At 34.6% G+C, this 23,159-nt stretch overlaps 1 protein-coding gene across 2 annotated transcripts in view; it reads right to left on the bottom strand.

Moving 5' to 3' along the window:
• MALT1 (MALT1 paracaspase) overlaps nucleotides 1–23,159 on the bottom strand; it is an 88,315-nt gene that overhangs the window by 6,477 nt on the left and 58,679 nt on the right. For both annotated transcript variants that reach the window (XM_056824493.1, XM_056824494.1), the window contains 4 exons: nucleotides 5,051–5,228; nucleotides 2,812–2,886; nucleotides 2,349–2,476; nucleotides 47–196 (listed from right to left, as the gene is read on the bottom strand). In XM_056824493.1, the coding sequence (XP_056680471.1) occupies nucleotides 47–196; nucleotides 2,349–2,476; nucleotides 2,812–2,886; nucleotides 5,051–5,228 (531 nt within the window). The remainder of the gene's footprint in view (nucleotides 1–46; nucleotides 197–2,348; nucleotides 2,477–2,811; nucleotides 2,887–5,050; nucleotides 5,229–23,159) is intronic.

The following is a 23,159-nucleotide window of genomic DNA, read 5'->3' as shown; positions in this document are numbered from 1 at the left end:
CTACATTTCTAGAAAGATCTTACACAATCAAATTTATTGTATGTACCATGTGCCTTGGCCCATTGTAAATTTCGCACCAATGATTCTGGAGAACATAATGTTTGTTGTATGGGATCAGTAAGTGCCCTCTTTTCAGATAAACTGCTTCGAATCTCTAGAGCCTGCTTTCCTTTGGTTAGGTGACATTTTCCCATATCTAAAAAAGATATACACATATTAAATATATACATACATGTAGATCACATATGTAAAAGATTCAGACAATGATTTATCTAATATAATCATATCAATATATCTATTTCTTTTGCTTTCAATCTTACCCCCTAATCTCTAGAAATTATCCTTCTATACTCCCTGCCCCCATCTCTCTCTTGACTACATGAGAATTGGACAGGAATGCCACAAGTGATGATCAATATTTTAAAATAATTTTTGTAATCTGCAAAAAAGAAAACCATAATTAATGTTGGCAACACTGAGATTTTAGTTCAAGGCAAAAGTAGGTTGATTTTTCAAGATTGTTTATAAAGACAAAATTTACAAAAACAAAAAAGGACTCAGTTAACAATGCCAACTAGTTAGTCTTGTATGATTTCAAAATAAAATACAAAAAAGTGGCTAAATATACCAGGATCTACTTTGAAGCATATTCATTTCACTGAATTACTCCATTCACTAAAGAAGAAACAGTATTTTGCTATTTCTTCCTTTTAAATTATTACAATATATTGTAGTCTAAGTTGCTGCCTCTGCAAACAAACAAAATTAATGGGTTCAAAGGAGTTAAAAGAAGAGTAAAGTTGCCCAAATTAAAAAAAAAAAACAACTGGACAAGCCTTTAAAAAAAATTGGTGTTCTTATGAGAAATGCAGTACACATAAACCTCTTTTAAAAGCCTCCTTTAAGAAGACAATTTGTTGGTATAAGAAAAAATATATTCTGATTCCTCAAAGATGAAGTGTGTAGTCATCACTGAAGAAACCGGTAGCTCTTTTCTTTAGATATATTTTGTTTTTAATGTCACTTCTGAATATATTCTTTTTCCCTTTACCCTTGTGAAAGAGGACTTTGCTTTTAGAAATAGAAAAGGATGTAGCAGGTTAGCAAAATTAAAAAATTTTCACCAAATCAAGTGAGTTTGACAGTGTTTGCAATGTTCCCCCCCCTCTAGTCCTTCAGCTCTGCAAAGGAAGGAGAGGGTCTCTCCCTCTTATCTCTTCTTGTCTTCTCTAGGGCCAATCTTGGTCATTATAATTATATAGTATTTGGTTCCTTTTTTTTTTCAGTTCATTTACATAGTTGTAGCCATTGTGCATACAATTTTCCTGTTTTTTCTTATTTTACTCTGCATCAGTTCCTAAGTATTCCTCTGCATCTTTGAATAATTCATAATACTCATTTCTTAAGCTACAGTAGTATTCTGTTGCTTTTTTTATCTTTCCTTGTAAAATTTTTTTTATCTTTCCATTGAAGAATCTGAACTCAATAAATACTAAATAAAATGAGCATTTCCATATATTCTGTAGTACTGAAGGGGAGTATACATCAACTTGCAAATCAATATTCTACAAAACAGATTTTTCTTTTTTTTTTAAAGTATATAACAAATTAAACATGTAACTGTCAAAGCTGCCCTGTTATTTTGTGATTCCTACTGGACTTCCTTCTATTTTTAATTCATTTTTTGAGAGAATCCTATTTCTAACTCCCTTCTATTCCTCCTCTCCCTCCTTCCCAAAATGAAAAAAGAAAAGAAAAGCCCTTTATTAAGTATGGAACTAGCCTTTTTCTCACAGTATATTTATGAACAAACCTTTCTTCAAAGTCACAGATTTGTTTTGAAGTGAAAAGGACTTGAAACTTAGGAAATTATGTAGCTTAATCCCTTTATTTTTAGATGAAGAGACCAAGGAAACAGCCTCTGTCCTCAAAGAGCTCATACTCCTATAGGGGATAACATATTCAAATAACACTATACTGAGTAAATAAAAGATAATCTCAGAAGAGAAGCATGAATAGTGGTGGGGACGGGAGGGGGGGCTTTCTGCAGAAGGGGTGATTTGAGCTGAATCTTGAAGGGATTCAGGAAAGCAAGAGAGCAGAGATGAGAAGGGAGAGCATTCTGGATATGGGGGACAAATATTGAAAAGGCATGAAAGCTGGGGGGATAAATAAAACATATATATATTGGGATCACAGAATTTTATTAGAGATGTATTATGTATTTTAAGGGAAATGTCTTTATATAACAAATATTATTTTTAAACTCTAATAATCTCAAGTACAGTGAAAGAATGAAAAAAATAGGGATCCAGAAGAGTGGGTTCCCCCTCAATTTTCACTTTTACCTTCTGCAACTTCATCTAGTAGGACAGTAATTTTCTTGTCTTCTAACAACCGATCTTTTAAGAACTTCATGAAGATTCCATTTGCTAATCCAGAATGTTGGATTTCAAAAGCTTCTGCTCCTTGGCACCTTCAAAATAATAAACCAAATATTTGCTATAAGGTAAAGGGGCATTTAAAATGGGCTTACTTTTCCCACTTTTGTTTGGGAAATTACAAGTCAAATGCCTTCTTGTATCTGAAGTTCCTATTCTAAGAGGTGGTATAACATTACTGGGTAAGTTTGACTACTAGAGGAAACTAGGGGGCAAATATTCTTATAACAACTCTGCAAATCTAGGCTTTTAATGAAAGAAAAGAGATGGAACTCTTAAGGATGATAAATAGGGAAGCCAAAGATAAAAGGCATAAAGAATCAATTTTAGAAAATAAGATGTTTTAAAAACAAATATTAAGCTTTCTTACGTTGCATATCCAAAAACGATATTAGCAGTGACTCTCAGGGCATCCAAAATTGGAATAGTATCATCATAGTCATTTCTAGGATAAAAGCAACAGAAATGGAAATCAAATGGAAAAAATCTTAAAACAGCAAAGGTAATGTTAATAAAGACTACTACAAAAAGACTTTGTACTTAATATCTATCAAGTTGAAAAAATACACAAATAGATTAGAGTAGTAGTTCTCAAATTACTTTATTTGATGATTGCATCCCTTTCCTTCCTTTCATTCAGTATTTTTGAGACTATGAGGAAGATGAAGTGGAATAAGGAGTTACAATACATCTTCCAACAAAGCAATGGAAAATATTGAATCCTAGTTTAACTGATAGAAGATAGAGTCAGACATTGAGGAAGCAAATCTACCTGACTAAGCATCTTTATTAAAAAAAAAAAGACTAAAAGACATATATCAAGAAATAGTGAGTGACTCTGAAGTTGCTTAATTAAAAAAACAGTAACAACAACAAAAAACCCCCCACCAAAAAACCAGATCCTTTCAGGGTCTAAATCTAAGAACCCCCAAGAGAATGTAGGTTTCTTGTGGGCAGGGACTCTCTCCTTTGTTTTCTGCATCTCTATCTTCAAAGCACAGGACTTTGCCACCTAGTAAGTGCTTAATAATGATGGTAGCATATTCATATACACTTTAAGGTTTGCAAAGGGCTTTCCTCATAAGCCTGTGAAGATGTTGCAAGTATTGTTATCCCAATTTTATTATGTTTTTTAAGATTAAAAATATTATTTTGTTGTTTTGTTATATTAAAATTCCTGTGCTAGAAAAGCTATCATTTAACAAAAGAGATATATGTATATATAAAACTGTCTTGCTTGTTTCTATTTATCAGTTCTTTCTCTGGAGGTGGACATACATAAGTCATTCCTCAAACCATTTTTCTGTTGTTGTATAGAATGTTCTCTTGTTTCTGTTCATTTCATTCTTGATCATTTCATGTGAATCTTTCCAAATATTTTTTAAAATTAATTTTCTTATCACTTATTATAGCAGGGTAGTATTCTATCATGCCACAACTTGTTTAGCCATTCCATAACTGATGGGCATCTCCTTAATTTCCAGTTCTTTGCCTCCACAAAGAGATAGAAATGGAAGAGCATAAGCTTAAAAGGGAAGCCACTAGAGCAACATTCCAAATCCAGGGTTCCTTCCTAAGAGATGACCTTGGAGGCACTTTCCAAACTGTGTGTATAAGAGTAAACGTACAATGCCTTAGCAGTCCTGTGGAGCTACGATAAGAGAACAGTTAATCTCTGAGGTTAGGCCATGTTAAGGTGCTTTATCAAGGTCTCCTTTGAGCTCAATCACTGGCTAACAGAATCAAATCATGTCTGCTTCAAAAGTGGAATCCATAACAGCGTAATGAAATTTGAACTTTGTACAGCAAAATGCTTCAGTGCAGAAGAGTCGATCATGAACAGGTGCTAGAAGCACATTAAAATGTAATTGGGGAACATTTAACAAAATAAATAAAAACACGACAGAGCAGAAAGTTACCAGGATTTTCTAAGTCAACATGCACATGCTCATAAGGATCCTTAGGCATGGCATAATGCCTATTTCTTCCTATATCTTCCACCCCTTTTTGAGTCTGATTCCACTGCTTTAAGGATTTGAAAGCATTTCTCAATCGAACAGCACAACTTTATGAGGTGGGCTCTACTAGTGTCATCCTCATTTTACAGGTACGAAACAGGTCAGAGCTCTAGTGATTTGCTCATAACACATAGTTGCTATCAGAGACGGGATTTGAACCGAGGTCGTCCTGATTCTGAATCTAGTACTAAATTCATCACACTACATTAGAATGATACTAGCATATTATGTATAGGTTTAATTCTCTTATGCTCTATACTTCATATGTATGGGGAATGAAATAACTAGATACAATGAACAAAATTTTTACCAAACAATATTTTTTCCTAAAGAAAGTAAATAATTAGTGATCTAAAATTCATTAATAGTGATTTCTGCTTGAATTCTGCTACATGCTAAATGAAATGTAAACTTTCTATATAAATCTATATTATGAACAATCAAATATAGATGTAATGATACCCATTTAAATAAGAATTACCTTCTCATTTAATGTTAATTGTCCTGATTTTTGTAGATGTAATCCTCAGAGATTAATTTCATCAAGTAAAATAAACTCACTATTTAAAAGAGAATAAAAACTTTATTTACCTTTTCCGACACATATCCAACAAGAACACATTGAGTCCAGTCTCTTTTTCTTGCATCAATTTAAGTATACTTTGCACACACAGACAATTTGCAGATCTATATGGATTTGGAGCATCGACAGGAACCATAAAACTGTTCCCATAGTTTTCATAGCCATGTCCCGCATAATATAATAAGCCTAAGAGAAAAAATAGGGGAAATTATTAAATTTGAACATTCATGTTTTAGAAAATGAAATTTATTCATCTGATGTTGACACAAACACAATTTAAGAAACAAAATGCATGAGAATGAGTGCTCATAAATAAGGATATAAAAATAAATCACATAATGGAAAGAATAATTTGCTTCATACCCTAAAATCCAATTGCTAAAACAGCAAATGCCAACTAAATTTGGTGTTTAAAATTTTTTTTAACAGTTTAAGTTCAAGTACTGCTTTTGAAAAACAGAGGAAACACATACACACTCAACTGTAGAGAGGAGTACAAAATAAACTATATTATTCTTGCCCTCTTATAATTCTAGTCTGGGAGACAAGAACATACATACACAGAGTAGCATATGATGATATGCCACCAGGAGAAGGATGGATGCTCAGTAAACCACTGGCTCTAAAACAGCTCTTCCACCCAAACAGAAGGAATGGATTTCCTTGAATACACACAACAGAACACAGCCCTGGCTCCAAGCACCATGAAAATCAAAATCATTGCCCCTCCTGAGCGTAAATACTCTGTCTGGATCGGGGGTTCCATTTTGGCCTCTCTCTCTACCTTCCAGCAGATGTGGATCAGCAAGCAGGAATATGATGAGTCTGATCCTTCCATTGTCCACCAGAAATGCTTTTAAAGAGTTATTAGTTGCTTGAGCCTTGTTACTTGCAGGTGTAAATGTGCCAAGGCATATGTTTATATAGATCACAAATGGACCAAACTTTTGTGAAAATAATCATAAAAAAGTTTGTTCCCTTAACTATTTATTTTGTCCTTCTTTTTTTAAGTACATTTATTAGTACATTAATACAAGTAGATTCTTTATACTACAAGTTTAACTGTGTCTTAGTGAGGAGTTGTTGATAGTTATGTGCTTGTGATACCTCTCATGGCAAGCTAAAGTTTAAAAAACTTAAGTTTGACTGTACTTGTTGCTCTAAGTTACAATTGTAATTAATATTGTTTTGTTAATGCAAAATAAAAATTCTGCAATTAGAAAAAAGGTAACCGGTTCAAAATAAACTGTAAAATAAACTTTGTCTAAACTCATTTTCACTTTTAAAAAGTTTTTATTAATAGTTTCTATTTTTTACAAGACCATAGTTACTCTAAGTATCCGTCTCCCCCACCCTTACCAGAGAGCCATCCTACAGGACAAATAGCATTTTTAGAGGAAAAAAAAGTCAGCACAACTGATAGATTTGTTGAAAAGGTTTGAAAACACATGGAATATATAACACCTATGGACCTCCCACCTCCCACAAAGGGGATAGGTGGATCCTCTCATCCTTTCTTCATTTGACTCTTTCTTTGATTTTTATAATTCCATTATATTCATTTTTGATTTTTTGATATACAAGTTATTCTTTCAATTCACATTATTGTAATTACTGTGTATAGTTTTTTTGGTTCTTCTTATTTAACTCTGTATCAGTTCCCATTGATCTTTCCATGCTTCTCTGTATTTGCTAAGTAATAATCCATATACTAGTAATATAAAATTAGATCTATTCTAGAAGTTTATAACTGACTAGAAAATCTATTTACATTTATTGGTTCTTATCCATATGTCTAGCATAATATATTTCCAACTATCTAAAAACAGACATCTCTGCCTAAATCTGAATCCATCATCTATTTCCCTAAATCTATTTTTCTATCTTGGTTTTCTTAGCTTTGTCAATAGTCATCATTAAAAAAAAGAAGAAAAAGAAACTCTTATCTTCTGTCTTAGCATTGACACTAAGTGTCTGTTCCAAGGCAGAAGAGTGCTTAAGGGTTAGGCAATGGGGGTTTTAAGTGACTTGCCCAAGTTCATATATCTAAGAATTGTCTGAGGCCACGTTTGCACTCAGGACACTTCACAACTCCAGGCCTGGCAGCGATTTGCTTCCCCAGCAGCATCATTTTATTGCCAGTCTCTTACACATATCGCGTGAAGATATTTTTGAGTCCTCTTTATCTCTGAAAGAGCCTATAAATTACCTGAGGGCAAAAACCTTGTCTTGTGTGTCTTTTAACTCTGGACAGCTAGCACAGAGCACGGTACATAAGAAGTGTCTGAGTATGAAACAAAAATCAGTATTTTAGGAAGATGAATCAGTGTTTCATGAATGGAAAGAACTTCAGAAATCGAGTTCAGCCCTACTTGAACAGGAAACCCCACTATAACCAATGCTTGCTGACTTGTCTCTTGGCAAACAGGTATCCTGCCTTTGTTTGAAAACTTTTAATGAGGGGAAACCCACTCTTCCCTCCTGGTGTGGGGAAGTTTTCTTTAAAGTCGGTGGAGTGGGGAGCTTGTGGTCAATGGGGCTGGTTGATAGAGAAGTTGCCTCATCATTTTGGTGACCTCTGCAGAAAGGGACTCTTTGTTGGGACCCTTTGATTGTGCATCCCTCTCTCTAGGGTGATGCCTTAGGAAGGCAACCTTGATGACACCTCAGTGAGTGGTGTTTCCTTAAATCGAATGACTTGATTTGCAAGAAAAAAAAAACATGCATTTATTAAGCACCAATTATTAGCGAGGCACGTGGGTTTTAATAATATAATCTCATTTGATCTTCATAATAGACCTTGGAGGCAGGTGCAATTATCCTCAATTTAGAGTTAAGGAACCGGAGACATTCAGGGGGACATGACTTGCCTAGGGTAATACAACTGGTCAAGTGTCTGAGGCCAGATTTGCTCTCAGGTCTTCCTTATTCCAAGCCCAGTGCTCTATCCATCGTGCCACCTACTTGCTTCCAGGGTATAGCCTAAGGCAACAGTTTTCAAGCTTCCTGGGCTTAGGAGCCCTTTACACTTTTAAAAATTCCTGGGGACCTGGAGTGGGAATAAGTATGTTAATTTGGGATGAACAACTTCATTTTGTTTCTATTTTCCAACAAAGTAGTTGTTATGTAAATTGTTTTTCTATGATAGAGATGTGAGTGGTATAGTTTAGCTGTGGTGTGTGTGCATGTGTGTATGTCCCCCCAAATTGGGTGAGTGTGCCCCCTAAATCTGAGCAATGACTTAAATATCTGTGAATAACGCTAGGAAACTAAAGTCCTCATTGGTTGGTTATGGGTCACTGACAGAGATTCTTTATGTGTTCCCTACATTTGTTTATAGGATCCTTAGCGACTCTTGTAGCTTTTGCATTTTTTTTACCTGAAATAAAGGTCGTGCCATTTCCGATAGCATGTTACCTTGAATTCCTGTTTGGAATGTGGGGACTCTTACACAGAGCTATGCCCTTCTACATGAATTACACATATAAATATATATTTTGAATGTCTGGGTGTGCACTGTGGGTGGCAGAGTAACAAGCTGAAGGGATTTTTGGCTTAGTAGTTAGGGTTGGCCTTGGTTTGTGAGATGCCAGAGGTGGGGATCCTGGATCACAGGTTATAATTTCATGAAGTCTAAATTTTCCTTTTTGCAATCTTTTCCCCATTTCTTCTAACTCTGCCTTCTGGAGCCAAACAGAATAAGTCTCTCTCTTCCACATGACAGTCTTTCAATCATTTGAAGGAAGCTATCTTATCTCCACCCTGCCCTCCTTGCCTTCTCTTCTTTCTTTCAACTGGACCTTATTAAGGCATAAATTAGAGGTCTCATGCTATTTTTTATTTACTTGTTTTAGATGCTTTTTCAGCTCATCCATGTCCTTCCTAAAATATGGTGCTCCAAATACCACAAATGCGTCTGACCTGTGGCAGAAGAGGGAAGTTAGGAGGCCACTTCTATATTTCAGAAATTAAACGGAAAGGTATGAACCTTCATTTGGGTTTTCCTTATCTACCCATACAGAGAGCCCCTCTTTTCCTATGGCCTTGAAACACAGGATTATTAAACTAATTCACAAACATTTTAGAACTGTCCTGTCCAAAAAAATGTATGGAAATGAAAACAAATATCCAAACACACTACATATTTTGTACATTTAAAAAATACAACTAATTCCTTTAAATTAGCAGCACACTTAATATTGTTGTGGGTAAGGAAAATAGCAGTGACTCAAAGTAAAGGGAAGCAGGTTTTAATTACAGCACATCAATCACATTAATTATCCCTCTAAATTCTTTACACTTAACATACATGGCCCTAATTCAACACATTTTTATTTTAGTAAGTGATCTCACCAAGTTATGAAATCATTATCTGCTAATTAGGCTTTAAGTCAGCAGTTCAATAAGTGGGTTGTTTGTACAACAATTTTGATGGTTTATTTTGGACTGATATGCCACTGGATGAGTTTGGGGAACTTAATTTCAGTGCCAAGGTTCCTGTGCAGTGACTGTTTGTGCTAGCTGTATTATGTTTCTATTTTAGAGATGATGAAGTCAGTAAGATTAAAAAAGTTAAAGATAAGAGCTATAAAACTTGATCACTCAAAAAAGACACAGTGCTAATAGCATTTCCTCCTTCAATATGGGTTCAAAACTCATCTCTGGGTGACCCTGGGTAAGTTACCTAATTTTTCAGTGCTTTAGGTGCTAATATTTATTGGCAGAAGGCATTCCTCTACTGAAAGTTCCCTATAGTAATAAAAATAACAAGTCTAGGCACTGTTCATATAATATTTATTACCTGCTATGAATATGGAATAAAATATTTTGGTTCATTGGCAAACACTTGAAATTTATAAAAACATGAATCTTACAGCAAATTGAAACCTCGATTATAGCAATTTTCTTCAAACTAGTCACTATTATTGCCATCAAGTTTGTTAATTCTTCTTTCACAATGTCTCAGGGAAGGGATAGATATCCTTTCCATTCCTATGTAAACCACCTGCATCTGTTCCATCCATCTGATTCAAACCATCAGAGACAAAAAGGAACAAACTCTAGTGTGGTCTAGTTGCATTTACAAATGAAGAAGCTGAGGTCCAGAGAGGTGAAATGACTTGTCCAACAGTTGCGGTGTTAAATCTGACCCAAGATCTAACTCTAAATCCATTAATTTTCCATTGTAATGACTACAGTTTTTACTATCAATAATCCATTCTGTCTGATTAATAGTCATAATTGGAATTTCATGACAATTTTATCATTTTACATTTGAGGAAATAGAAATTCATGGCTGTGGTCAACACATTAGATTAGAAGAATAAAGGTTTAAGAATCTACAGAGTGACAAGTCCAAGAACGTAGGGCTTGGCAGATGAATTTGGATTTCATATCTATTCAGTATAGAAACATCATCTATATCATACCCCCTATAAATTATTAGCATAGTAACTACAGAAGACAAAGAGCTCAGCAGTATCCAATAAATGATACAAAGATCCAAAGAACTTAAAGTACATGAAAAGAAATTTGTCCTAAAGTTATAATGCAATATAGATCAGAACTACACCTATCTAAATAACTTTCTAAAATTTACTGTTTTTGGTTTTTCTTCAACTTCTGTGTATGCATTTAACAAATGACTCCATTCATAAGGGGTAGCAGTTCCAAAGACTCATCTCTCCAAATGATTTTGAGTTTGGAGTGAAAACTAACTCTAGGAAACTGGTTATTAAAAGCATGCTAATTCTTTGGTGCTTAATTCCAAGGAAATATTTTGTCACAGAAAATCAAATTGCAATACATCATAATTAGAATGGACATTAAAATTCTTTCTGTGAAGACGGCAAAATGAAGCAGATGAATTGGCAAATGGCTACTAATGATATTATTGTTGAAAAGGAGTTAGTTTTCTCTACAAAGCTTTAGTTGAAAATGGAAAGTTTTCCATCATGAGTAAAACTGCAGTGGGTGTCTTGAGTAAACATACATTTTGCCCTAAATTAGTGCTAAAACATATTCAAAGATGTTAAAAGGTTTTCAAATTGATTTGATTTTTGATGAGAATTAAATACCTGAAAAATTCTATACATTATACATAATATGATGCTTCATTTTAAAAAATCTTCCACATAACATTTTTTTAAATAGGAAGAATTTCATTTTTCTATAAAACATTACAAAGAATAACCACAAAACAGCCACACAAGCTGCATGCCGGATATGGTAAAGGAAATGAAAAATAATCATAAAAGTCAACAAGAATAAAAAAAATGAAATGTCAAAGACACAAAGAAATAATTCTGGTGAAAAGAAAAGGGAGTGTTGGCTAAAGAGATAGATATGGATATGCAATAACTCATCTGCCAACTGATATATTTAAGAACTTACATTTTTAAAACTATACAAGGGGCATGGTAAAGTTTTATAAGAATAGCAAGTGTCTAGGCCTAGAGAGGAGAGATCCTGTGTTCAAATCTAGCCTTCAACACTTCCTAGGTATGTGACCTGGGCAAGTCACATAACCCCTATTGTCTAGCCCTTACCACACTTCTTCCTTGCAACCAATACATAATACTAATTCTAAGATGGAAGGTAAAGGTTATTATAAAAAACATTAGAGAGTGTCAGGACTTCGAAGTCAGAATGAGCTGCAGCTAGGAAGTAAAGCTAGGGATAGCCCAAAAGTTGGCAGCTTTTTTTCTTTTTAAGGTATACTGGGGAAATTAGAATTAGAGAACAGATAGAACTGTTGTACGAGTTGGCTGAGACAGTCATAACTGCTGATTGAGAGAGGACTAAAGTACACCACTCTTGTTCTGCTACTGGTTTCTTTTTTTTTCTGTTAAAAAAATTAAGGCTGAAAAGAACAGAGCAAAAATTAATATTCCATTTCTATGCCCAAGACAAGTAAGGAAGTTCTAAGAGAGCATATGGCAGCTTACTTCCAGATCTGGGAGAACACTCTAGGATAATGAAAGAACTGACCATTATGATTACTAGGTCATTGTCATTAATCTTTGAAAAATTGTCCAGTGGAACTAAGATACATTTATAAGAATGCAAGCTATTCCCCCATTTACAAATAGTCAAAGGATATGAACAGACAATTTTCAGATGAAGAAATAAAAACTATCAATAATCATATAAAAATGTTCTAAATCACCTGATTAGAGAAATGCAAATTAAAAAAAAATGCTGAGGTACCACCTCACACCTATCAGATTGGCCCATATAACAGTAAAGTGTTAAATATTGGAGGGGATGTGACAGAATCGGGACATTAATGCATTGTTGGTGATGTGGACTGATCCAACCATTCTGGAGGGCAATTTGGAACTATGCCCAAAGGGTTAAAAAAACTGTGCATACCCTTTGGTCCAGTAATGCCACTGCTGGGTATGTATACCAGAGAAATCATAAAAAGGGGAAAGGGCCTACTTGTACCAAAATATTTACAGTTGCTGGATATGTTGTGGCAAAGAATTGGAAACTGAGAGGATGTCCCTCAATTGGGGAATGGCTGACCAAGTTATGGTACATATTGGTGATGGAATACTATTGTATTACATGCAATGATAAGCAAGATGATATTAGAAAAGCTGGAAAGACTTTAATGAACTGATGCACAGTGAAATAAGCATAATTGGGAGAACACTGGACACAATAACTGCAATACTGGACAATGATTATCTGTGAAAACTTGGCTACTCTTAGCAATGTAATGATCTGGGACAATCCCGAAAGACTTATGACAGGGAATTCTATCTACCTCCAGAGAAAGATGTTTTGGATTTGTCTTTCACATCATTTTATAGCTTTATTTTGGGATTTTGGTTATGTATGAGTCTGCTCCTATAATAGTGACTAATAAGAGTGTTTTGCATTATGACAAAAAAATAAAATGAAAAATCAAACAAATTTTAAAAAAAGAAAAATTGTCCTCTCCACCCAAAAGTGAAAATAATGGACTGGTGCTGTAAATCAATGAGCTGGACTTTAGTTCCTGACAAAATTCTAGAAATCTTATTAAAGTTATGATTAGTGAGCATCTGGCAAAGGAAGCAATAATCACAAGAAGTCAGTGTGACCCTACCAAATATTAGTCAGACTAGACTAACTTTTCTGGCAGGATTATGAGACTAGTAATATAGGGAAATGCTTTAGGTAAAGTTTACCTATACTTTAGCAAAGTATTTGACAGGGCTTCTCATTCTTAGGCTGTTGCTGTGGAAATGATGTGAGAGGTAAGCAAGATGATGGTAGTATAAAGTAAATTTATAACTGATCAAGCAGCCAAATCCAAAGACTAGTTATTAATGTCATATCTCAGAAGTCTCTGCTTGATCTCATTTTATTTAACATTTTTTATCCATGACTTGGATAAAGGTCTAGATGAAATGCTTATCATATTGGCAGATTATCAGATACTGGAAGGGAAAGCAAACACATTGGGGTGAGAGGATTTGAAAGAATCTTGGCAGTCTGGAATTTGGGCTGGATATAATTAGTTGAAATTTAATAGTTATGTCTTATCATTTGGCTTAAAAAAATCAATATCTTAAATACAAGATGGAGATGATTTGGCAATGTAGCAATTCATTAGGAAAAAGCTCTTGGGGGTTTTAATGGGCTATAAACCCAAGTAAGTCAACCATGTGATATGGCAGCCAATAGGGCAGCCAATCAATGCGTGGGTTCAAATTATGAGATGCTATAAATGTTTACATGAGGATGACCTGTTTCTAGAGAAACTTATCAAAAGATACACAGGATCCATGGCCCTCTGGTACATTTCCATTAGCCTTGAAATGATTGCTCCCATTCAGTATAGTCAGCCTTTGAGTTTTAGCTTCCTGAACTCTGGCTTTATTAATATCAGGTATTCTTGTTAATAAACATGGTATTGCCCCATTGCTCTGTTGGTTTGCTCTCTTTTACTGTTCACTCCTTCATCTCATTGGTAAAATAAATATTTGGAATGACAGCATCAGCAAAACTAGTTTAGTTGTTGCAGTGGTGGCTGAGCAATCTCCAGGGAAGGTCTCCATATTTTGCCTCTGGTCGAGACATATGAAATGATCTGTAAACCAGTGAGAAAAGGTAGATTTCTTTCAACAGATGTTTGGGACAGCCATATGGGTACATAAATGAACAAATTTTCCTATTATCAGTTAATATGATTTGATTCTAGCTAGAAGAAGAAATGAAGACTGGGTGCAGGTGCCAGGAAAGGCTGCTCCTAGCCAGAGTATGGAATTTATCTCTTCTGAGAGCTTTCTGGAGAATATCTTCACAGTAAAATCAGGGACATGTGTTTCATAAGGACCTTATTTCTGGAAAGAGGATAAGTTGGGGACGGGAACTATTGAAGTCTGGTTTCTTGGAAATAGGACTTGAAAGCAAATCACAAAGCTTAAGTTAACTATTTGTGACTAGTCTGCAGGTTTCCAATGCAATTAGCTGCTATTGTGATCTTAGGCTGCAAGCTGTCCAGGACTAGGGCGATGAGAGCCTTGCTGCAGTTGTTGTGATCAGACCCCATATGGAGTCTTGCAGTAATTATTAAGGACAGCAATAATCTGGAGGGGGTGGACATTCATGAAGGAGCTTTGTAAGATTAAAAATTAATGTCCAATACTGCAAGTAATATTTTTAAAGTTTATTATCTGACAAAATAGAATCACATGATTAAATTTTTCTACCTGCTCAAAAGTCCCTGCTCCACCAAAGCCGTAACCAGGAAGGAAAGAGATGGAGAAGCGGAAAATGGGAGAATTTATATCCTGCCTATGTTAGTATGTAAGGATAGGAGGAGAGTGGGGTGCTGGGTAATGTAGTTCAAAGGTACAAGATTTCACATTACACAGCTTAAGATCATGTTTCACATGGAAAAAGTACAATTTAGAGTGATTGCAAGCCATCTTCAAATGTCTGAAAAGTTGCCATGTGCTAGAGGGATTAGACTTGTTCTACTTGGCCTCAGGAGGCAGAACTAGGAAAAGTGGGTGGCAACTTCAGAGAAGGAAATCTGGCTGGATGATAGAAAAATACTTCCTGTTGATTGAAACTATTCAGAAATGGAATGGGCAGCCTCAGGAAGTAAGGTGTCTTTCTATAAGTCTTCAAAGAAGATTGTTTGGGCAACTGGACTGGATGACCCCTGAAACTCCTTCCAGTTTTGAGGCGCTGGGATTTTATATAATTTGGTAAATTGTTGGAAGGTTTTCCTTTATACTGTGCTTGTTCTATTTGCTTAGAATTTCTATCTATTGGGCCTAGTTATTATCCTTTGAATAATTTCTGTTTCTTGAAATAATTTTTCCACATACTAGTACTTCAAGTATTTAAAGAAAATTATCATATGTGACTTCATTTCCCCGCTCCCCCATCCTAAACATCCCTAAGTCAAATATTTAATTTATTTATCCTTTTCTGATATAACATAATTTATAAATATCCATCCATTCTGATGATCCTCTCGTGGACACACTCAATTTCATATTTCAAATAAAAGGCAAATGGATTTCTTCCCTGTAAATATAAAAATACATTACAAACTAATTCAAAGTCATTTTAAAATATGCTATTTTGAATTCTCCATACCACTGTATTTTCCATTTGCCTTGTCATTTACTTTGCAATTGAAGTAGATCTGAAGCAAAAGAAATTACATAGTTCAGAGCCTTTAACTCAATTTTTTTTTCAAATTAACCAACTATGCTATACTAGTACAATAGAGACTAAAACTGGCTTCTTTTAAAAGACCCTGAAAAGCATGGCAAGGATTTTCAATTGCTGAACATTGATAGTAAATAGAGGGAGGAACAGTTTGGTGTGATGTCTTCTGTGCCAACAAAATGAACCTCGTGTTCAGCATTGAATGTGGTCATCTTGTAATAATACTTGCAGGACATTGGTAATGTCTTTGGGGACTATAGGAGGAACCTTGATCTTGTCCGGAGTCTTCATTATTAAAGATATGATTTACATTAAAAAAAATCAAAACAGTTGTATGGAATGTAACTGTAGGGGAGACCATGGGGAAATTACTGTGATCTTATTTTATAAAATTGCAAGTACAGTATTGAAATTCACATATGAATTCCCATATTTTCTAGAAAAATGAAACATTCATTTAAAATGAAACAATAAATAATACTTTCAGGAAGGACAAACTAGTGGTATACTAATAAATAAACTAGATTCTCTTCAGAAAGTATGTTCAACATCTTGGATAGGTTCTAGGGCTAACAGAAGAGTTGCCAGAGAGTCCTTTACTTTTAGAATGTAGAAATCATGAGGTCATTTGAAATGCAGCCTTCTGTTTCCTTAATGTAGTTTAAACATGGTCTTGACAAATAATTTCAAAAAGCCCTCCTGGGCTGATTTCCAACCTATCATTTTTCTGAACCATGTGAAATTTATTCTCCCAGAATCTAGAGTATATGTTAAACTAGAGCTCTAGAAGGATATACAGTGTTCAATAAAAAATGGGAGCAGAACTGTATTCTATATTAATATGTGTTAGGAAAGCCAGAAGACAAAGAGAGGGAATCATGGTGGACATGATTAAGATGAAGATAATGTAGGAATGAATAGAAGCAGTGCTGTTATTGAAGGATGAAAAAGACCACCAGAAAAGAAATAAGGAATAGAAGAAGAATTTGGGAAACATCACAATTTGCCCTGAAGGCATGATAAGGATCAGAAAAAGAATCTAAGCACTGAAAGGGATTTGAAAGGCCATCTAGAGCAACCTATGCCTTTTACTTGCTCTGTTCCTTTTGAATAATATATATCCTTTCAGAGTTATAATCTAATCATAGAGCCCATTCTGTTAAGTCTTAGTGATACTTACGGACATCAAATTTGTGTCCCTAGCATTAGGCACTCTAGTTCACCTTGCTTACTACCTACATTTTGACCATCTGTGTATAAAACACTGAGGTCATGGATTTTAACTGCAGGCTCCATGTTTGGACTTTGTCTCCCTTGGATTTCTGGATATCTCTACTTACTCTTGTTTGCAAAATGTAACTATTCTCTCTGTTGAGCCTGGTTTAGTGAGTATGTGTAGGCAGTTTTCTCCCTCTAGTATCCTTTTCAGTTTAAAGTCCTTTGGATTACAATTACAAAACTCCAGGCAAATACACTGTTTCTAGCCTTGGTTAATTGTACTAAATCCCTAGCCAAAAGCCTATAATTCCCATAATTTAAGCTATAGTCCAGAAATCCAAATGACACAAATGACATTCATTCTTAGATATTATATTCTTGCCAAGTTGTTCATTTCCTAACCACTATTTAAATAAGAATTATTTGAAAAGAGATTGAGCTATCCTATGTAGATCTTAGTTTCCTTTTGCTCCAAGTGTGAAGATCATAGGTTAATTCATGACAATAGTGAATGCCATCTCATCTGACCTCCTTTAATTTGGAGATGAAAAAACTTTAGTTAAAGAAAGTAGATGACTAGTCCCAGGTCACACAAAGTAAATGAGGAATCAAATCTAGTTTCTTAGACTCAAATTCAACTGGGATCTCTTAGATCTGCTTTTCAATCCTAATGTGATTTTTTTGATGTAATGTTTTATGAAATTAAGCAATCAACTAGTGTTTGTAATAAAGCTTCCCTGGTTCTGTTGATTTGACTCAAAGCTTTTCTTTTCTTTTTAAAACTCTTAACCTTTTGTCTTAGTTCTAAAGCAGAAGAGTAATAAGGGCTAGGGAATGGGGGTTAAGTGACTTGTCCAGGGTCACACAGCTAGGAAGTGTCTGAGGCCAGTTACACAGATTTTTTATTCATCCATTTCTTTCTACTAACACAGCCACACTTGTACAGGTGCGGCTCTTGACATTTCTTCCCACTTTTCCTCAGCCTTTTTCTCACTGCCACAGTAATCTTTCTGATGTTCATGTTACCTCTCTATTAAAATATCTGTGGTTCTCTATTTCCTGTGTAAAGTTCAAATTCTTCTCTCAAGTAATCAAGGATCTTTACTTTCCTCCATGTGGGTACTCACACCTTCCATCAGCATAGTCCACATCTTTGACTTACTTAAAAAACTCTTAATGTTTCTGTAAACAAAACAATTTATCATTTTGTAGCCAGCCTGGTAATAGTCTCTCTGAATTTATTAAGTTTGGTTCTTGGTTAACAGAGAAATAGTCTATCACTTTTGAAGCCTTTCTATCCTGCTGGACCCATCCAGAGCTTACATCTACATCCATGCCATAAAGAGATGTAGGCATAGCATTTTAGTGGCAGTATATCGCATAATATATCAGCTTGATGCACAAAGGAAAGATACTATATATAACATATAAGCTCCCTGAGAGTAGGGGCTATTCACTCTTGCTTTTTTTTATCTCTAATGTTTAAGAAAGCATAGAGTAGGAATTTAATTAATGTTTCTTAATTGATCAATCTGGATTGAGAAGAAAAACCAATTTTCAAGAGGCATCTCTGTATCATTGATCTCCACTAAATTCCTGTTTCAATGATTCAGTGTAGGATGGAGGTGACCTCAGGATTTCTAAGTTTATATCAGAAAAATTCAAATTCTGGCAGCTTCTATCAAGGCAGAAAGATTTTGAGCACAGGCCGAAGGAGAGACTACATGCCTGTCATCTGGCCACTAGACTAGCTAATTTCAAATATGCTCATTACCAGATTGGTCACAAGGCTATACTTTCAGTTACATTGACTCTTGAAGACTGACTAACATGCTGCAGAGGGGTTTCAATCTATGTCAACAGAGGTTCTATCCACACTTATGACATCCCAGCTGCTTTAACTATGAAAGGAATATTTGCATCATATTGTTTTATTTTGGTTACCTTGAGAAAAATGAGTGATTTCCCCTAAGACTCCTCTTACAAATACACTTACCATATCTCACAAGAAGGAATACTTTTCATATCCTAAAATATAATTGGCATACTTAATTTGGGTGTAAAAGTAACCTGCATTAGGTATTTTAGTAAGTCAATATTCATATAATATAGCTTCCTAAGGCATTTTTCAAATGCATTTCTTATATTTTTAAATCTGAGAAAAGTATTTCCTCCATCAAAAAAATTGATCCAAATTATATTTATCAAATTCACAATAAAAAGGCTACATTAATAATTGTGGTTTCTCTCTAACACTCTTAACAAACAAGCTTTGAAATGTCACTTTCCTGGCAGCCAAATATTATTACACAATAAGATGGGGTAAGCATTATAAATATGTGAAATAAGGCCCCAATAGGTTCAACAGCTGTTTCCTTCAAATCTGGAGATGTGCCCATTAAAATTAATAAGTTACAAAGGATCTGAAAAGTGACAAGTGAAAGTCATTATTACCATTATCAAGAACAAATATGACCTGAAAAGGGGGTAGGTCAAACAAATGAGAGTGGGAAAAAACAGATAGAAAACCTGAATACTACATGGGTACCACAAAACATTTTTAAATTGGAGGAAGCCTGTAAGAGATTTGGAAAGATCTTCTATAATGGATTTATAGAAATACAGGGAAAGGAATTTCACAGAATCACGTGTGGCTTGCAATCTGTGTCAATGAAGGGAATATCATCTCACCTTCTACAAATACACCTTGTAAATTTATTCTGCATTCTCACCATGGCCTCCATTTATTCCTCACCCTTTCTAGTTTTCCCATTCCATTTCTCCTCTTCTTACCTCACTTTTTTTTCCCTGGAGCTTTATCCAAATGAATTATACACTATATTCTCCCCTTGATTTTCTGGGACTAATGAGATCTTAACTTAGCCTCCCTCCTCTCTTCCTCTTTACATTCTGTTGAGCCTTACTTGAAGAAGTTACCCATTTCTGCTGACTAGGCTCACTATAAATTTATGTCACTTAATTTTAACTAGTTCCAAATTATAGCACAATCACTTCCATTGTTTTCTTTGATTGATTTTCTCTCTTTTCTCAAAGCAACATTTCTAAATCTTTGCTTATCAAACCACCTATGCCACCATCATACCCTTTCACTTTCTTTCTTGGCGGAAGATCTTATACCTTTTTCTGAATAAGCTGAGATCATCTATTTAGAACTCCTTATCTGTTTTGCATCTCAAGGGTATTCTACATCATTCTCCCTTTCTCTTCCCCATTCATTCTAGTATATGATTGGTAGCCATTCTTGCCAGGAGCAACTTGTCTATTGAAGTCTTTGAGTCTGTCTTCTCCAAAAGCCTGCCCCTTCAATTATCCCTCTTCTCTCTAATCTTCAATTTCTCGATTCACTGGTTGCTTCTTTGTTGGCCAATGAACATGTTAAATCATCATGGGCCTTCAAAACTTTCACTTGTCCTAGCAGAAATTTTGATTCTTCTGGATAACAAAATAAGAGATTCTAATCACACTATCACATCACCTTCTGATTTCCTTAAGAAAGGGCCTGAGAGGCAGCAATTGGGATTTATAGTGAGTATCAGAAATGCATGCTATGACACAAGTTTCTGCTCTATCCAGCAGATGGTGACACCTTTAGCATTTCATAAGGCACTAGATTTTCCCCCTACAGTTTAACAATTTGATTACTGAATTTCCTATTAAAGTGGTAAATTAATGACCACTTTAATTTTTAAGAGTTTGCTTTGCTATGTTTATCAAGAAATCTATTGATAGGTAAAACCTACTTTATTTGTAAACAATTTCCCTTACAATTCCCCAAATTCCCATACAATAAATTTACATAAAATTACCCTCTTTGTATTATGTGGAAAATTACTATGAAAAATCGAAGAACTTCAAAGAATCCTCAGGTTAATATTTTTACACAATCTTCATTGGAACACATTTATGTAATATAAAATGAGAGTAATATTTATTTAATACAAAAGAAATAATTAAAATTTTTTTTAAAAATTAAAAATGCTATAACTTTACATGAATTTTATGTACTAGAGGACAAACCTGTATAAGCATCAGATCACTGTAGGTCATAGAAGATAGGTTAAATCATCTGCTTGGGAATGAAACAAAATTCATTTGCATATTTATTTAAAAATTTAAAATAATTTTTTTTAGAACAGACCAAGAAGTGACCATCCAATGAGTGAGACTACATCATCTGTATCAGATAATAGCTGGGATTATTAGATTTGTTACTTATCACAATGAAAACAGGTTTGTTAAAAAAAAAGGCAAGCAACAAATTTGGAGTTCCAATCAACGTACTTGCAAAAGTACATTACATAACTATTTTACAATTATTCTATAGGGATTCCCCCAAAATGGTAAGGTTTTACTGATATTCTTATTTGGAGGTAACATTGTGCTCATATCATCAAAACTAGGAATATCACAAAATTCCCTAAATGGATTCATAATCACTTAAGAGTTTAGCATAACTATGCACTTAAGATAAAACAAGTGGCCCATGAATGTGTATTATTAACATTATTAATATTGAAAGTGGATAATCCCTTGGGTTCATATATCATTACATGAATCTTGGACAGAAATAGCAGGTGGACAATGAAGTATATCCAGACTTGACAATGAGGAAAGTAAGTTAGGTTATAATTGGGAAACTACAGTGCTGCTAATTATCCTAAGCTCTTAATTAAAACAAATATCCATATTTTAGTGCCAATATTTTTCCAGTGATGCTCTATGTTGCAAAGCATAGGAGAGGATTATTTTCAAATAATTAAAATTACAGGTCTCCCAAAGGAAATTGGAGAAGTGTTTGGTAATCCCTAGCCTGAAGAATATGACTGATAACAATAGTTTAGGAGAAGTATGAAGGAAATTATCAAAGAAATGTATGAATGCTAAACGAAGTGGGTTAGTTATGTTTTCAGACTGTAGGCAAAATACAATGTCATACAATGTTAAATGCTCTCCTTGGAGTAATGGAAGTCCTCACCTTGAAGTGCAACTGATAAGCCTTGCCCTGGTAAAACCACCTTGGTGATCATGGAATCCTCACTTCCAGGTGATAGCATTGCAATAATAGCATTACAAGAGAGAGTACCACATTGTTGAGATCCCAGATTCATTCCACTATCTAAGCCTTACTTGTGCACATTTTATCTCCTATATTCAATTCTAAGTTCCCAGAGAAAGGGCTAAATCTTATTTATTTTTATTTTTCTCTTTTTGTCTTTTAATTTAATTAAAACAAAACTCTACTTTGCTAGATTTAGTAAGAAATCTATTGGTAGGTAAAATTGACTTTATTTGTAAATACTTTTGCATACAATGAAATTACATAAAATCATCCTCTGAATCTTGTATAAAAGTAACATGGAAAAATAAAAGAATATTAGAGATTTCACAGATGATCCACTATGGGAGATGAACAATTATTTTTCCCTTTTTAAGTACTTCTATTTCTCTATTTTTTTAGGGTACAAGTTAATTATAGTAATTCTGCTCTATACAAATAATGTTTATATAACCTAAAAACAAACTTCACATTAATTTTCTAGAAATACATCTACCTTTCATTGCTAGTAATTTCTTCTCACTACTAATTTCTTTGTAGAAATGGTTCACATACCTCTTTTTTTTATCAAATCACTTTTTTTTTCATTAGTAGTTAATGTCAGGTTTGCAGGCCATATTCTTTCTCTTACTACTATATTTTCTGTTGATGTTTTTGCTCATACACAAGGTCTTTGAGTTTTCTTAATTCTGAGATCTCTGGTTACTTCAAACTCTTTTTGATTATTCATTACTGCTTATTTTCTAACTCCTTCCCATTAAAATTACATTTTCCCTGGTGGTTGAACCTCAAAGCTACCTCAGCTTCCTCTTATGCTGGGAAATTTACATTTTATATGCTTTGTTCTCTGCCCCAAGTGACTTTTGGCCTGCCTAGATGTCAGTACCATCTCTAATGTTTAGTGGAAGGTGTACTGCTCCAGGTCCCTTTGCTTCTCAGGTCTCTATTTGAGTTCTGCTGCAGCACAGAGTATTGTCCCACTTCATTCCCTAGCAGAGTTAGCCTCTGGCTTTTGGTATTCTCTGGCTGGGTAGGTAGGGATGGGGAGGAGAAGAGGGAAAGGAGAGGGAAAAGTACAAGCCAGTTCTGTTGCAAACCTGAAGGATGCTTGTGTAGCTGGAAGATAGCTGGATGACTCA

The sequence above is a fragment of the Monodelphis domestica genome, chromosome 3, assembly GCF_027887165.1.
Source record: "Monodelphis domestica isolate mMonDom1 chromosome 3, mMonDom1.pri, whole genome shotgun sequence".
Classification (NCBI taxonomy): domain Eukaryota; kingdom Metazoa; phylum Chordata; class Mammalia; order Didelphimorphia; family Didelphidae; genus Monodelphis; species Monodelphis domestica.
Note: the sequence above shows the minus strand (reverse complement) of the source record. Positions and strands in the feature narration are given on the sequence as shown.